The sequence below is a fragment of the Apodemus sylvaticus genome, chromosome 2 (genome assembly GCF_947179515.1).
Source record: "Apodemus sylvaticus chromosome 2, mApoSyl1.1, whole genome shotgun sequence".
Classification (NCBI taxonomy): domain Eukaryota; kingdom Metazoa; phylum Chordata; class Mammalia; order Rodentia; family Muridae; genus Apodemus; species Apodemus sylvaticus.
In genome coordinates, this window is record NC_067473.1 from 161,606,178 (window position 1) to 161,624,325 (window position 18,148).

The window sequence follows — 18,148 nt, forward strand, 5'->3', positions numbered from 1 at the left end:
AACAACTAGAAAAGAGGTCATTATTTAGAGTAGGGTAGTTGAAGGCCTAGAAGATAAGGGAGAACTGAAGGGTCTTTGTTGTTTGTTTGTTTGTTTGTTTTGTTTGTTGAGTTTTGGGAGACAAAGTCCATTTAGTTCAGGCTGACCTTGAACTCACTATACAGCCAAAGATGATCTTAAATCTCCTAATCTTCCTTTCCTTCACAGTGCTGAGATTACAGGTGTGCGCCACTATGGGTGGTGGACCTAAAGAATTCTGGGAAGCAGCATTATCTATACAGACTCTGGTCCAAAAAACTAGCTGGTGAGGCTGACAGTAAGAACATTAAAGATGACAGGCTTTGCATAGGCAGGACCACTTTTTTAATGTTTCTAAGTCTGAGTGGTTGGTGATACGGCAGGAAAGAAAGATGGCAGCCGAGTTGATAACCACAGTTAGGGCTGTACAGGTGAACAACCTTACTTTGAATGAGAGGATTTTATAGACAGGAGGAAGTAGCTGAAAGGTCTGTCTTCTAACAACACATAGAAATGGAGGCAGTGAGAGTTGCTTTTAATACTAATCACTATCAGAATAAATTCTGTGTGGTGTCAAAACAGAATTATAGTTTAAAGGCCTCTAAATATTATTTAGAGTTTAAAATGTAGAAGCAACCCTTCATTATGAAAGAGTGAGCCAACAGCAGCCTTCTAAAGAGCAGAACAGAAAGACGGGGCCCTGTTATAGGCTACAGGGCTAGGGAGCTGGCTATCCACTGGGACATTGCTTTGCTTCATTCCTTGAACTACAGGCTACGATGAGAAGACGCAGCTCTGAGTGTTCCTTAACCCTTTGCTGACCAGCCTTAGATCAGAGACTACCTGCTGCTTGCAAGTGGCCATTCTGGTCTGACCTCTGGCTCTCTCCATGGTAGCGAGAGATGCACTGTGTTCTGGCACTTGAGCTGACCTTTTCCTCTTCCTGAGTTAATGATTCTGTCTATATATCCTACCTCTTATTACTCAGACTCATCCCGTGCTCATGCAAGCTGTAATAGCTCAGCGCTTTTGAACATGGGGCACTGCCTATTTTTCCTCTCAATCTGGCACAAGCCAGGGTCATCTCACAAGACAGAACTTCAATTGAGAAAATGCTTGCATCAGATTGGCCTTTAGACAGATATATGAGGATATTTCCTTCATTCATAATGGGTGTGAGAGAGCCCAACCACTGCGAGTGGTGTCCCTTCTGGGCAGATGGTCCTGGAGTGTGTAAGAAAGTAAGCCGAACAAGCCGTAGGGAGCAAGCCAGTAAGCAGTGTTGAGTCTGGCATGGCCTCTGCTTCAGTTCCTCCCCTGACTTCCCTTCATGACAGACTATAGGCTGTCAGCTGGAATATATGCTCTGCTCCCTGAGTTGCTTTTGGTCATGGGGTTTTGTCACAGCAAGAGAAGGCAAACTAGAACACATGGTCTAATGTTTTCTCTGGAATATCCCCATCATTTTTTTTTTGGTCTGAGAAAACATCAACTTTTAATAACAAATAAGAAATTGCCCAGTCTTCTGTTTCCACGGCATTCTGCATATCTTTCACCATTCCATAATTTGTGTCCATCTTTCTCATTTGTTTCCTCCTAAGTCAGGGTTTCTTGTGGATGAAAAAGTGCATGTTTTTGTATCTTCGGTATAGTCTGATGTGCAATCATCATACTGAGTAGAAGAGATACAGCTCCTAAGTCTGTCTGCATGGACCTTGCCATTCTCCAAAGACTGCCACCTGCACATTGACTTTCCCCTTGAATGCCCAGTAGGACAAATTTTCTACTTGCCCCATTCTAGAGGAAGCTGTAATAGTGTTCAGAGAAATTGAACAATAGCAACACCCAAAATTGCTCAGTTAATACAGAGGCAGACACAGAATGAGACTCACCAAATATTCAATTTCTGCGTCTATTGGACTCCTTTCCCTCTTTTTGACACCAAATTTTGCCTCCAAATTTATAGGAACCAAGGCTTGATATATGACTATTCTCACAAAACCTGTCCATTCCCATTCCTGAGTCTGTTGTTTGTAGTCAGCAGGCGAGGAGGCAGATGGGCCCAGATGTTGCTGATGCATGGCCTCTGTTCTTTGTAGGTGTCATGAAAGAGAAGAGTAGAGGCCAACATCCTGTTTTCTTGGAAGGCCAAAGCCAATGCTAAGCTAATCATGATGCTTACTGGGGCTTGGCATTTGTCATCTCCATTCTTTTGTGTTTTACTATTATTTTTTAGAGTTTGGAGAAAGATTGGGTATATCTTCCTATAGCCATTAACAGTATATATTAAAAACATACATGTGCCTGTACATATTGCTCTCTTAAAGATGAAAGAATAATTCCATACCTTCAAAGATAGTGATGGGTGCCTCCTTCTAAAGAGCACAGTACAGAAACTGGGGAAAGAAAGCTTCTAATAGACAAATCTAGCACAGTCCAGAAAATCTTATCAGGAAATCAGAGTTATCATCATCATGGTCCGTATCCTTGAAAAAATACAATAAAAATGAGTCTTGACTTCTGGTCTACCTCCCTCAAACATAACCCTAGACAAAGTTTAAAACAAGATTATCTTGTGGATTCTTCTACAATGCACTTGACTAGCACACCTCAAAAGCTGACCAAGCCATCAACAGCAAGCAAAATCTGAGAGGCTTTTATAAAGCACCTAAGGGGGAGAGAATGATCAAACAGAATGTGGTACCTTAGGACCAGAGGATGGTAGGCTTTGAACTGAGACAGTACAAATGGAATATGAAGTTTTAGTTCATAATATTACATGATATTGGTTTATGAGTTGTGAAAAATGTACTGAACTTCCATGAGAAACTGAATGCAAGGTATATACAGTTCTCTGTATTGTCTTTGAAGCTTTTTATAAATCCAAACATATAAGAACCCATTCTAAAGGATATTTATTTAAAGAAAGAAAGGAACTATCGCATGCTATCGATAAGAGGTGCATCAGACACTTTATAGCATTTTGCTGGCTTCTTATAAAGTCACTCATAAGCCTACAGTGTGAGCAAGCAAATCATTCTTTTGATATTTGCCCAAGTGACATGAAAAATTCTTTTATTTGCATTCAAATGGGTGTGCAGATTTTGGAAGGGCATCATTTCTAGTTGTTCCCAGCGGGAAACAATCCAAACATTCCCTAAGGCAGGGAGTGGGCGAATGGACTAAAATCTGTATGGTGAAACATAGTGAAAGGGGCAAACAACTGAGCTAGGCAACAGCAAGGGTAAGCCGTGCTGTCAGAGAGGCCACACCCAGGAAGAGCTATACACTGCAGTGTACTGACATTCCACGGGACCCAAAACTAGAGGGATATCAAACAGTCTTTGCTAGTTCTGGGGATTGGAAGAGTATTCACAGACAAAGGAGGAGAACGTGGGAATATGATAGAATCACTTTCTATTTTGAATTATGTTGTGATCATACATAAATGACTGCAGAGGGTCTTCGGAATATGCAGAACTGCATTCTAATAAAGATTAATTTTACCATATTAATATGTAAAATAAAAGGACAATTGCCACTTTTTTGAAGTCCCTTTCCTTCGAAGGATTTATGAAAATAATATTCTCACCCATTACTTTTTAAGAGGTTTCATTTCTAAATACCCAGTTCTCCAGAAGGGGATTTGTGTGAGGTTCTATGTGGGCATTATTGCCCTATTTGCTGGACACAGATCTACTAGTCCAGGGACACAAACACAGACAGCAGAGACAAAGAAGTAAGAACAGATGACAGCTAGGCTGGTGTCTGAACAATGGTGACATTAGCTAAGTGCCCCATAATCACCTGCTTTTGGTGTAATCAAAGCTAATTAGAGCTCACCCACCATTGTATGCTCTACACAGTTTCTAAAACTCTGTCCTGAGCATTTACTCATGTGACCCTTACAACACCTCTGCCACTTCGGTGAGACTGGCTTTGCTATCACCATGTTGCAGGTAGAGAGTCTAAGAGTCCAGTGTGCCTGCAATGTTCTTAGATGGTATTTTTCAAAAGACATGCTAATTTAGTGTGATGTCTGCAACTGCTTTACAAATAAGGGATATGATCAATTTTACAGTAGAGAAACTGCTGTTAGGCTATGGAGATGGCTCAGTATGTAAAGTGCTTGCTCGGTAAGTATGGAAGATCCAAGTTCAGTCCCAGAGCCCATATTTTTATTTTTAAATAACAACAACAGAAAAGTAAAACAGGCATGGTGGTAGATTTATATGTCAATACTGGGGGATGGGGAGAGATAGAGTCTCTGGGGCTTGGTGGCCAGCTGGTTTAACCTACGTGGTGAATTCTAAGCCAATGAGAGACCCTATCCCAATAAAAAAGGTGAGGAGCACCAGAAGTTGGCACTAATAAAATACACACATACATGCTCCACATACATGCTCTCACACATACATGCATACACACACACACACACACACACACACACACACACACCAGAAGTACAGGGAAGGTCACAGGTTCTGGTTCCAATTCTAGTTCTCTTTCTGCTGTTCCACACCCTGGTCATGTGACTTTTAGGAAGTGGATGGCTTTTTACAATGACTCTTCAAACCTTGCAGGGACCAGTGAATGGCAGGATTCCGTTGGCTTCTTTTATTAGTGCCAAACTCCTATTATTAAAAACTGCTTTATGCCATGCAAATGCCATGCATGTCTGAGGTCCCTGAAGTCAGGAGGCTGAGACAGGAGGATTATGAATCCAAGGCCAATCTGTGCTATGTAAGAAGACCTCATTTCTAAAACCAAAACATAAAAACGAATAAACTACTTTTTTGTTTTTGCTGTTATCTTTACTAGTAAACCTAGTTTGGAGAACTGTGTGTAATCTTGACTTTCCTCTCTGCTTCCTGTGTTTGGATAATGTCTGAACGTAAGAACTATGTGTATGTTCGGATGTGTGCCTTCCAAACAAAACCCCATCACCATAAACATGAAAGGGGTGATCTTCCAACAAACACAAGGCTACCTCTGTTAAGAATGAATGCTTTTCTCCTGAAAGGATATCTAACTCAATGCTCTGCCATTGTCTCTTTTTGCGTAAAATGGTGAAAACCATCTTCTTAGTCTGACTTATCTTTGCTTCCTTGTCTCTGTGGTCCTGGAGGTCTTTACACTAGTTCCGGACTCTCTGAGCTTTCTCCTCTCTATCCTCAGCAGAGTCTGTTCCATCAAAGATGCTCAGGCTGGGTCTTATGAGTGGATTGGACCCAAGTGTGTTTATCAAGCTCTTTAACAGACAGAGACCCATGAGTCCATTTTTCTGTTTGGAGCAGTGTCGTCAGCAACCTATATTGAGACTTCCTTGTCAGTGTCTTAGAGGACAATATTTTTAGGGTACTGTAGGAAAGCCATGGTGTGCTGGTGAACCCGGGGTATAGAGGGAAGGAAGACACCCCACACCCTCTTTCTGTTTTGCTTCACTTGGGAGAATGTGAATGAATCTTAGCCCAGTGTGATGGGAAATAGGTTTATGTGAGAATGGTCATCGTCTAGAATGGAGTTTGCTCTTACAGTGTGCTGCAAAGCTTGTTAGACTGGGAGTCTGAGACCACATTCTCTGGTCATTATGAAAACTGGAGTAAATGACTTATATACATCATCTACAAGTGAAAGTGCTAAGAACTAACGGACCCCAATCATAGTATCCTTTTGGCATTGCCCCTCAAGCCAGCTCAACCCTATACTTGGTCCAAACGCACAAGGCAAATCCTTCCTTTCCTTACAATCCCCAAAGCTCTTTCCTAGTTATCCCTTACTCCCGAGATGATGGGTGATTCTTCACCCTTTGAGAGTGGCTGGGCTGTCACTGTTACTCTAGGCTGTGGAACCCCCAGGACAGTGATCGATCAGAAGGACTTCCTTCAGTCTCTTTATTGTGTCTGGCACTGACTTGGGCACACAAAGGATGCTGGAAAGAAGCTGTAGGCTGAGAAGGTGCTCAGCTTACAGTACAAGCTTTCAGAGGCTAGATGGCACTGTTGCTAGAGCCAAATCAGCCCTGTTCTGAGACCAGCATGAGATGGAGAGGGAGGGAGCAGGGGCTGGGGTCCTGCTGAGCTGAGTTTGAGTCTGATTTGCTGCATGCATTGATGAGAGGCACCCTGCAGGCTAACACCATGTTCTTTGCTATTTTCTCTGCACTTTGCAAACATGGCTTCAGACGGTCTTCAGGGTCTTGCCAGAGCTACTGTCTCAGTTCTAACCATCTTCAAGGAGAGGCTCACAGCCCCTCCATGTACCCCAAGCTGGGCTCAAAGTCATGATCCCCTTGCCTCAGCATCCTGAGTCCTGGGATTTGAGGTGTTTGCTATCAGTCAAAATTAAGAAGGCTACTGTAGATATTGAGAGTAAGATGACATCAGTTACTACAGAGGTATCCATAAAGCAGCAAATAGTTGGCACGCAAATTTATATAAAAGTAGGAATGGACGAAGATCTGTTCTTTGTGCCTTCTGATCATCTCTTTTTTCCTGTTTCACCTCAGGATGATGAAGATAAACTGACTTGGAAAGACCGTTTCCCAGGATACTTGATGAACTTCGCCTCCATCTTGTTTATGGTAATTTCTTTGAGGGACCACGTGCCTAGGTCTGTGTGTTTGTTGATCCTGTAGTGAGTGTGTGTGTGTAAGGTGGCCATTTTTTTATGCTGTGGCATAATAAGGGACTGACAAAATTGAGGACACAGCACTGAATGGTGGAGAAAGAACATTCCCAATACTGAGTTTACTGACTGTATATAAGTTGCAGCATCCTGCAAGTGGGATGTTTTCCTAGCCAGACCAAGAACTTGAAGATATAATACAGAGGAGCTAGCTGCATAATTGTGGTGGCATATGTGTGTGTGTGTGTGTGTGTGAGAGAGAGAGAGAGAGAGAGAGAGAGAGAGAGAGAGAGAGAGAAAGAGAGAGAGAGAGAGAGATTGTGTGTGATGGTCTTATTGAGTTGAATGCTTCTCTCCAATGCTAAAAGTGTCTGGAAGTCACACAAGAGAGCTAGCTGGGCTTACAGTCTTTACTGTCTCCATGGATGCTGCATTTACTTTTTCTTTACTTCCCTGTGACTGTGAAAGCTTTTTTATTTTATTTATTTGTTTATTTATTTTGTTGGAAAAAGTTGAGCCTGAGATTGGTTCGTGGTGGAGTCAGATTAGCAGCTTATGCTAGAAGACCTCAGAAAAGGTCATCAATGGACCCCATTAGGTCACTAACATCAGACCTTCTTCACTGTGAGGCCATGTGTAGCTAAGAAGACTGTGGGTTTAAGAGCTCATTTTCCTTAGCAGGATGTCATATGCATTGCAGAGAAGGGGATTATTTGATTATTTGATTTTTAAAAACTGCAAGAAACACCATTATTTTCTGAACCCACTGGAAGATTTATTCCTGACCTGGTTAGAACTTATTGTCTTTGTTAATATTGACATCCTAACTAATGGGGACAGGAAGTTTAAACCTGTACAGTTTATAATATCATAAAACACTGTACAGATCTGGTGTCACATTCTTGTAATGCCAGTATTCTGGAGGTAGAGGCAGGGGGATTTCAAATTTGAGGCTAACCTGGGCTATGTAATGAGACCTTGGCCAAAGCATAAATGTTCTTAGCTGGCTTAGACATCATCAACCTCAGTTCCTCACCCTCCAGACAAAGTGCAAAGTTGCCAAAGCTTAGCGGTCTAAATTTGTTTCCCTCTCGCTGCCAAACAAGCCAGAGGCATGGCAAGTTATTCAAGGGTGCAGCGAGCTGTGATGTATTCTATGCAATGATAGAAAGTTTAATCGATTTAGTGCTTCGGGGCCTCCTGCAAGGTGCATGTCACTGCTGCAAAGTTTCTCCTTCACTCAGGAAGTATTTAATGAGTGCAACTGTGTGCTTAATGCTATTCACAGGCACCAAAACAGAGAAGGAAGGGAAATAATTAAAGAGTTTTTAGACAAGGTACAAGTAGTGGTGCACACTATAACCCTGGCATTTGGGAGTCTGAAGACAGGAAGATTTTGAGCTCAAGACCAGCTCGGACTGAAAATAAAAATATTATAAAACACTATACGTGTGCAAAGTAAACAAATAATAAAACCAACTTCCACCGTTAGTGGTGGGTGGTGGGTTAGGATTTTCTAACACCCGCTTTGCTGAATTTAGTAGGAAATATCAGATCATTATATTTTGTAGTCCTCTTAAGGCATTCAGAGGCTGCCGGGAGAGGAATAACCCTGGACTGGAGTCTAGAGGAGACGTCGCTATAACGGAGCAGGTGCTCTACACTAACGCTGCTTTCACTTTAAGGACATTTTCCCATCTAGGCAAGGCCCGGGCTAGGGTGTGGAAAGGGGCTAAGTTTTGTGGAAAGCAGGAAGGGTGAAAATAAGTATTGAGGCAAGCTCATAGCCAGAGAGTGTGTTCATGAAAACTGTAACTCACCAAAATTGGTTTCGAAGTGTATAAAAAAATGACAAACACAAGAAATAACACAATTCAATCAAAATGTAATAAACTACCTTTATTGATTACTTTGCAAAAGAGAGACTCCAATCACCAATAAGCCTACCAAAGAGGACCCATCCGTCTCATTAGCATTTGTGGAAAATCTAATTTAAACTATGGTGAAATCCCATATGCACTCAACAGACAACTCACCATTAAGAAGTCTGTCAATAGCAACTGTTGGGAAAGATCTAGATCAAAAGAAACTTGTATAAGGCTGCTGGGAGTTCATTTAAGAAAGTATTTAATGATGCCTTTAGAAACATTCTGGCATTACTTAGTAAGACCAATACTTAAAGCCCATAGCCCTGAAAATCCACGCTTAGCTGACTGCCCTAGAAAACCTTACACACACGCACAGCGTAGGGATACAGAAAAGCCATGAAGCTCTGTTTATAATAGCCCCAAACTGCTAACAGGCCACATGCCTATCCCCACGGGAATGGATAAATAAACCAAGATCTATTTACACAGCTAAGGACCGCATAGCCATGAAAACAAGTAAGCTAATCAGGATGCAGAACAGTGTGGGTGACCCGAAAGAGGCAAGCCTAGGTGGCATTCTTCAATGATGCATTCTTCAGTAACACAATCGCTAAGGCAAAGAAGGAAATGAATGTCAGACAGCAGCAACCTGTCAGGACTGAGGGAAGAGTCTGGAGGAAAGGTCATGGGTTTGAAGTGAGGCAGGCAGGATACACTGGAGTTGGTTTTACCTCTCTCTGTGTCTCTCTGTGTCTCTCTGTCTCTCTGTCTCTGTCTCTTTCTCTCTTTGTGTGTGTGTGTGTGTGTGTGTGTGTAATGGAATGCTCGACTTGTTCCTGATAAAATAAATTTAAAATCACAAACATCACAAATGCATCTATCAAATAAGGCAAATGAAGTATCATTAAGATTTTAGCATGGGAAGAAGCAGCCACATTGATATTTTGGAGTCCAAGGGAAAAAACGAGGAAAAGGACTCCAGGCTATGGGAGACAGTGCTTGGTAGGACGTCCAGTGAGAAGAAGGGCAGCAATGTGGTTGAGGTCAAGAGATACAGCCAGGGAGGGAGGCAATAGGGAGCCAGGGGCAGAGTGAGGGGCGGGATCCCTAAGGAAGGGTTTGCAGAGGAGCCTCATGATCTGATGTACAGGGGCTGCCTTTGACTGTTGTGAGAAATGCTGGTAAAGAAGGTGAGTGTGGGGAGCTGGAGAGTCAAGCAGGAGGCTGCAGGCGTTATTCAGCAAGCTGGTTCCATTTGGCGAGCAGCACTATTAGCCATAGAATGTGGCATGTGACCGAGCTCCTTTACCCTAGTGGAGATAGACCCCAAACATGACGTGCTGCAGTGCAGTGCCTTAGAGGACAGCTTATCTATCAGAGATATCATTGACCCGAAATGATACAATTCAAGCACAAATGGCAGAAATGGCAAGAGACCTGAGGTCTACTGTTGGGATGGGAACGTGGGCATGTTCCACATGATAGGGTCCATCCACGGATTGTCATGAAACCTCATTTACAGGAGGCATGGAAGTGGTAAGGATTAGCTCAAGTGAAGATGTGATTTGAACAGTGACAGAGAAGGTAAAGTAGGGAAGTGATATTGAAGACGTCATCGTTATCCATTGTCACCTCACCTCAGCCTTGTGCCCTCCAATCCTTGAGCCAATCAGATTGCTGATGCTTTGTGTCCACTTTATGCGTGGAAACTAAAGGTTGTAGGTAGATGATCCCTAAGTGTTACAATTCTTTCATTGAAACTAAAAGTTGTAGGTAGATGATCCCTAAGTGTTACAATTCTTTCATTGAAACTAAAAGTTCTAGGTAGATGATCCCTAAGTGTTACAATTCTTTCATTCCCACTGTGCTCCAAGAGTCACAGGGGATAATTCAGACCTTGCAGCCAGGAGCAAAGAACATCTTTTTTCCATGCCTGATGCTTTTCCCATAAGCAGCCAGAAGTGGAGTCAGGTTGGAATTCTCTAAGCCTGAGCAACCTGGAAGCTCTGTGGATCTAGAGATGTTTCGGGAAAGCCCAACTGAGGTTCAGAACCTGGGTTTTTACTATGGGGTAGAAAATCAAGACCAGAGTGATGTAAGGTTGCCAAGAATAAACAGATTCTAAGGGTGGTGTCAGAAGTGACACTGTGGGAAGACCAAGTGAGAACAAGATGTCTCTGGCTTTGACTAGGAATCCTTTCACTGTATGAATTGTAAGTCAGGATCTGGAGTTGTGCTGAGAATCTGTGCCTCAAACAAGCTCCCAGATGATGCAGCCCCTAGGGCCATGAGCTACACTCTACTCTCTCCTTTTGAACTTAGCATCCTGGCCTCAGAGAAGCCCAGGAGGGGTGGATCTCTTTCCCCTGCTTCCCCTATGACTCTAAAGCAACAGATACTCTTGGCATTTCTGCCTAGTCTTCTCCCTACACCACACCAAATGAACACACACACACACACACACACACACACACACACACACACTGGCTTGCTCCTCCATACCCAGACTTTGCCACCTCATCAATACACCCCTCACCAGTCATCACTGTAGAAGGGATTTGAGGTGGGAGAAGGAAGAGAATCTCACACCACATTTTCTAGGCTCTGTCAGGCAGTGTCTGTCACAGAGAACCAGGAAGTGAGTCATCTACTTTGTTGGAACGGTGTGATGTCATGTCCAGGTTCCCTGCTTGAAAGAATTATCCTTCCCTTGTCCCACAGTCTGGTGCTGATGTTTGCATTCCCATCCAAAGAGTGGCCTCCAGCAGAGTATCTTCTGTTCTGTCATCCTTGCAAACACACATACACACACATATGCACACATTGAAACACTCTCCTTTGACCATAAAAGACTTCTGCCTGCTCTGCCTGTCTTACACGGTCCACGGGACAAATGCTAACATTTATAAAGCGCAGCAGGCTAGGCAGCCCAGTCTCTCACTAGCACCCAGGCTTCAGCACACTGGCACCCCAGAGGTCTGCATGGGTCCATATGCTGACACATCTGTAGCTCATTCCCAGCCGACCAGAACTTCATTCTCACTGCCTGCAAAGTACTGTTCAGACCTCTTCCCAGCCCTCCCTCCACTCTCTTCCCCACCCTCCCCGTAACTCCCTTCCCCTCCTGTCTTCTCCAGCATTCTTTTGTGTACCAGGGGAATCTTCCACCTGCTCTTCCCTCACTCCATGTTTTAAAGAGCCAGCGTCCCATCCCTTCCACCCTGGAGGCCAGCCAGTACCTGAACAGTCTCATTGGCAGCAAGGATGCAACATAACTTCTTTGACTGAAGCTCATTGAGATCTGCTCCAGTGGCCCAGGGCAGGATGGGGCCTGCTGATGACAGAAGCCTCCCTGCTTCTGCCCCTTGCTGAGCCTTGATTAGGAACTCTTGCCCACAGAGTCCTGGTGTTTCTCATGAACTGTCCTTCCTTAGCTGGGGTGGGGAGAGGAACAGTAGAGGGGACACGGGAGAGGGCTGGCATTGTAGGTCTAGGAGAATCCCTGGTTCTTAGGTTCTGGAAGAGGTAATGTGGACCATGGAGATGCAGGGACTGGGGTAGTACCTCCTTGGGACAAAGTAGCAAGAGATTTGCACATCCAATTAGGATCTATGCCTTTTATCCCAAGGTGCCTGGAAGAGAATGCGATGCTTTTGCTCACCTCATCCTGTGCAAATGCCACTTGGATTGATCTCTTATTTTTTTTTTAATTCTGTGTTCAACCTTTACTCCCATTGATCAAGCTGTAACTCATCCCTTCTCAGCTCAAACATCTTCAATGGCACCCCATTTCTTTAGTGGATGGTCCAACTTGAAGTTCACTTCCTCCACGCTGTTCCCTGACCAGGCAGATCTGCAGGCTGCATCCCCTCAGCAGCTGTCTTTATTCGGGGCTTCATATTCTCACACCTGTTATGAGGGGCAGCAGGAGCTCCTCTTATCACCATGGTAGCTAGAATGAAGGAAATCACAGCATGTGCTTTAAACTCCACAGCGTCCAGGATTCTCGTCTTTATTTGTGTAGTGTGATTTAGACTGTTGGGATCTGGCAAAAGCTGGAGATGCTGTGCCTTGAAAAATGCCTCAGCACTCAGAATGCTGCATCAGCCCTCAGTGGCTTTGCGGAGCCTCTGTTGCTCCCATGGTAACCAGAGCTTGCTAAAAGCTGGTGTGAGCAAACAGTAGGTGCCCAATAGTTGACTGCTGATATGATTTCCTGCTTAGTGATTGCCTCCCTTCTCCTGTCTTCTCTGAACAGATCGCCCTGACGTTCTCCATTGTCTTTGGCGTCATTGTGTATCGGATCACAACTGCAGCTGCTCTGTCTCTCAACAAGGCCACACGTTCCAATGTCCGGGTGACAGTGACTGCAACAGCAGTCATCATCAACCTTGTGGTCATCCTCATCTTGGATGAGATCTATGGTGCTGTGGCCAAGTGGCTTACCAAAATCGGTACTGTGTCACAAATCCTTTGTCTTGCGTCTTGCCTTGAATATGCTCAGCTCCATGCATGTGAGGTGTTTGATAGGAATGACCCAAAATGATAGATGGGATGGAACAGGAGTCTATACATTTGAGTTGTAAGAATGACGAAGTATGGTGGTTTTCAGGGCCTGCCAAAGGGCCTCCCTTAAGCCAGCGGGAATCCTTCCTATAGCATGCATGCTTAGAAGGCCAAGCGTCTGTATTGATTGTCTTGTGTGACAGAGAGCTCACTCTTGCCTCTGTTTAATCTACGAGGTCTATTTTTCTTTTTTACCCCAACATAGAAGCAAGGCAGATTCATCATTTCCTGTTAGGATCTATAGAACCTGAGCTCTCCTCACTTTCCCAGCAGCCTGTCTAAAGGGAAGAAAAGCTTCTTGATACTTGAGCCCAAGAGGGTCTTATCTGCCTTCTCAAGCCCTCACATTCCCGGGCCTCTAAGCAGACTTCAAAGAGGCATATCAGACTTCCCAAGCCCCAAGCCAGTGAGGAGAATGTCATGGCCCTCACATTCAGGCGTGTCATTTGAGCCGGGACCTGCTGTTGCCTGAGACACATTCAGGCATTCCTGATCATTGGATGGGGGAGGGCCAACACAGAGACCCCTCCGTGCTTTGCTTGATCTGGGTGGCCTGGATGCACTCCTTTATCTTTGGACTGGGGCGTTCTTTCTTTATTCTAGGGACTGGTCATCCCAGCCTCTCATTAGCCTCCTGGGAAAGTTGAGTCTGACATGATGTCCAATCCATTGCCTGTGTGACAACACACTCAGTATTCCTGTGAGGCCACGAGAGTTCTGTAGGTGCCTCTCTGCAGCATGGCCTCTACCATGATTTTCACACAGTGATACCTGCCTTTGTTGTTCCTCCTGGTGTAGATGCCTACCCTCCAAATGTGAGAGACAGCTCTGCTCCCTCAGAGCCCCCCATGTGGTACTGTTACCATTCCTTCATAGGCTTCTTGAAAAACAAAACAAAACACAGAGTGCTTTTAACTCAGCGTCTTTGGTAATATGTGGTGCCATGTTCTGTGGAACATTATGGGGAGTACCCTACCTCTGGAGCACCCAGGGAGGCTTGGAGGTGGGCACCTCATAGCAGAGTAACTGGTGCCCAGCAGGCACGTGTGAAGGGAAGACTGGTGAGCAAAGTAGAAGTTCCTGGCAGAGAAACAAACTAAGGAAATGCCAAGGAAGGGAGAGATCAGGAAGGCACAGGAAGAAGTGGCTCGTGCCCACTTGGGCGGCTTGCAAGACTTTCGGTGGATGTAAATACCAGAAAAGTGGAAGAACCAAGCTGAATATCCAGGGGAGGGAAAGCATGAAACATTTATAGGGGACCAGAGAGCCCTTCTATGGGCACAGTGGAGTGGGAAGCTGAGCGCAGAGAGTTGACCGCACCTACCTTTATCTTTTGGTAGAGGACTTTATATGTTAGGGTGAGGACTCTGCTTACTTCGATAAATAGTGGAATGCATTAATTTTGCATAATCTTCATGATTAGTCTGGCCCATCAGTGCACAGAACATGCTACTGCATATTACCAGAGATGCCAGATGAGAAGTCAAGGCAGATGTGGACAACAGCCAGCATGTGAACTTTAAAACAGAAAGCTGCTCCCCTGTGGGAGGTAACTCAATAATAGAGCCAAAAAGGTTCCGTACTATCGAGTCGCTCACAGATTGGCATTCCTGATGGCAGGTCACAGTGCATGGGAGAAGTCTGTAAGGGTTGGGACCTGGAGGGACACAGAACACCCTTGCTCCAGGCACTTTGCTCCCACCAGAAGGGCAAGGGCAGCAGCAGGCAAGAACAGTCAGGATCATCTTGTAAGGTGCCCCACAAAACAAGTGCCTCTCCTTGTCTGAGGAGAGAACGGTGGGGTATGTCAAGCTCAAGGCAAGGCCTGTTGACTGCAACCCTTCACTTGGAAGAAACAGCAGAAGCAGAAAGGAATGGCTGTATCCCCGACTGACCCCCAGCCCAGTACCATAGTAGACTGTTTGAAGAGCCACATGATGTTGGTTTATGTTGGCAGACTTCCTCAGGAAGGGTCACGGGATGCTAGGATGTCAAGGAAGAGAGGCGGGAGACAACCATGGGTCCTGTAAAGATTAATGAGTATATGGCCAGGAAGTGGAGATAAGGGAATCAGGAAGCCAATGATGGTGTAGAAATGCCTTCCTGGTCCTATGGATATTTTATTTTTCTTATACAGTACAGAAGGGAAGGTGGACAATATTCATAATTTAAAAAGACTTATTAGTAAATAATTAGTGAACAGTTCCCATATGCAAGGCTGGACATAAACTGTTGTTTACGGTCATGAAAGCAATGAATCATAAAACTGGAGTATGGCTCAGTGGAAGATAATTTCCCTAGCATGCATAGCCTCTAGATTCAATCATTAGCACCTCACAGAGACAAAAAAGAGTGCGCATGCCCACATTTCAATATTGTGAACCTACACCTGTTGTTTCTAACTCTCTTCTTTACCCAAAAAGCTCAGCCTCCTGCAGTTTACTAAACCATTCCCCAACGTCCCATAAAAGATAGTAATACCCTTAATCTGTTCTCAAACACACACACACACACACACACACACACACACACACACACACACTCACACACACACACACTATTCCTTTTAGCCCACATTATCTTCATAAGTACTATATAGCTTCAGGGAAGTGTATTTTCACTTAACTAAGGCTCAAACTCAGGCTGTACCTTGAAGATGCAGACCCCTGTGCTGTTTGGTCTAAGTCTCTAACCATCAACATGCAATGGTGTGCTGAGTCCCCACTCAGGAATGGGTCCATGTGGGTATTGACCTATTCTTGACTATTTTAGGCTTGATGTTCCCAGGAGGGTCAAAGAGGCACTGCTGTGCAGTGGAGACCACTGAATCAGGGCTCTAGCAGATAAAGCCTTTGAGCTCCGGACTTGGCTCCCTCTCCCTTGTATCCTAGACCATGCAGCACTGAGCAGCAGGGAACTCCTGTAGACAAAGTTATATCAATCCATTGTTCTACTTCTACTCATAGATAATCATCCTGATGTACTGTTCTCATGGTCTTATGATTCTGCCCCTGTCCTTCACCCCTCTCTATCAGTCTCTAGCTTGTCAGTGCCTTCCCAGTCATCAGAGCCTGAATTTGAAGTATTACTGCTGATCATTCTTCTTAGAGAACTGCCCATTGCCCTTAGGTAACACATGGATCAATGTTTGAGGTTCTTAACCACCTTCTTCTCAGTGTATTCTTGTACTGCAGTCAATCCATTCAATAATGATCATCCCAGGTGACCCTATGCCTGGCCACAAGAAGACTGCTGCCTCTCAAACCCTTGCATAGTCACTCAGCCCTTGGTGATTTTCCTCCTTTTTGAATCTTTCACTCACCCACCCATCCATCAGCTCTTTGTGAGGCATCAGCTTTGTGCCAGTCACAGTTCTTACAACATAACATGAGACAAGTTCCCTGTACACTCCTGATGTCATCATGCCTATCATGAAACAAGGGGTCAACAGACAATAAGTAAAAACACTGCATGGAGTGTTAGAAAGATGTGTTGTAGTGCAGAGTGGTCTGGGGCCATGAACTTTGGACCTAAGGTGTTCAGGAATATTTCTATCTGGCTGATAGTTCTGTAGCTATGAATGAATTACCAACCAGGACCTAGGGAGGGATGGTGGGAAGATGAAGCATAAAATAAGCATGGCGACAGTTGAGAATAAGCAAGAAGGGAAAGGTCCTTGGATGCTGATCACACACTGTCTTACCTTATTGCTTCTATCAGATGAAGTAAATTAAACTCAGCTATGCTGAGGCCACACATTCATGTTTACACTCTAGTTGTTTAATATAGTTTATGTATTTTTGCTCACATTACATGTGTAATATTAGAGATGACTCTAGGCTTCATACAGTTAGTTACTGAAGGACCAGACTGATGGAAGCCCTAGAGGAAAATATGTCAGGATGAAATGAGGATTGGGGTTCCCCTAGCCGGACAAGGCAAATTGGTACCAGCATAGTGGGGTATTCCTGTGACAACCTGACCATGTTTTGGGGAGGACTGTGGAAGGATTTTGGAACTTTGGGCTAGAAGATCCATTTGGTGTTAAGAGTTCTGTGGGATGTTGTATAGGACCTTGGAAGATGGTGTTGAGAACAGTGCAACTGAAGGAGCCCTGGCTTGTGAGATTTCAGAGGGAAGATTAAAGACTGTTAACAGGGCCATGTTTTGATTGTGAAGATTCTGTGGTTTTGGTTAGCTGGGGGCTGAAGAACCATCCGTGGTTAACAAGATACCAGAATCACTAAAGCAAACCTTTGTGTTACTGGGACTATTGATGCTGGTTAGCTGGAGCTAAGAAATTAGCAGTGATTAAGAAGAGACCAGCATCACTGAAGTGAAATCTTCTGGGAAGTGTTTTCTGAGAGCACGGAGACCGTGTTCCAGGGATAGCCAATGTTGTACCTTGTGCTGTGGCTGGACTTGGTAATGTGTAAGAGTCACCCAGGTAGTACTGAATTTGAAGGCATGAAAGGGTTCTAAAGAGCAGCTGAGGCTCTGTACTATGAGAGGCCACAGAAGGCCATTGGTGAAGGTGCAGCCTCAGTTGCAGTTGATGACCCAGGACTGAAAGGATCATGCAAAGGAGTTGAGGTTTGGCACCATGAAGAGAGCATATGAGAGGCTATTGGTGAAGCCTAGTTACAGCAGAAGACAGCAGTGTTTTGTAGATGCCAGTACCATGAGATGACCACCAAGAACAGCAGCAGCAGTTGAGTACAGGCAGTTGGAGCCTAGAAGACAAGGTGTATGTTACAAAGGGCAGACCTGGAGAAGTGACCCAAGCCCTTGGAAGAGCCTAGAAGATCATGAGTGGATCTCAGACATTGTATGGTTGGAGTTTGATTTTGCTTTTGATTGTGACTGTGCCCTGATATTTTCCCTCTTGAAATAAGAAGGTATTTTAGTGGAGCCCACAGTTAAGAGACTTTTAATTGTAAAAATACTTTGTTAAAAGAGATTGGATATTTTAAAAGGATTGAAATTTTAATATGTAAGAATTTGCAGATTGTGGAACTTTTAAAGTTATTTAGATTATGGGGATGAATAAGAAAGTAAGGGTTGAGGCT

General features: G+C 44.3%; 1 protein-coding gene across 2 annotated transcripts in view; it reads left to right on the top strand.

The window, feature by feature from the left end:
* The window catches only part of Ano2 (anoctamin 2), a 325,589-nt gene that overhangs the window by 240,431 nt on the left and 67,010 nt on the right, over positions 1 to 18,148 (top strand). For both annotated transcript variants that reach the window (XM_052172696.1, XM_052172697.1), the window contains 2 exons: positions 6,527 to 6,601; positions 12,772 to 12,967. In XM_052172696.1, coding sequence (XP_052028656.1) covers positions 6,527 to 6,601; positions 12,772 to 12,967 — 271 coding nt within the window. The remainder of the gene's footprint in view (positions 1 to 6,526; positions 6,602 to 12,771; positions 12,968 to 18,148) is intronic.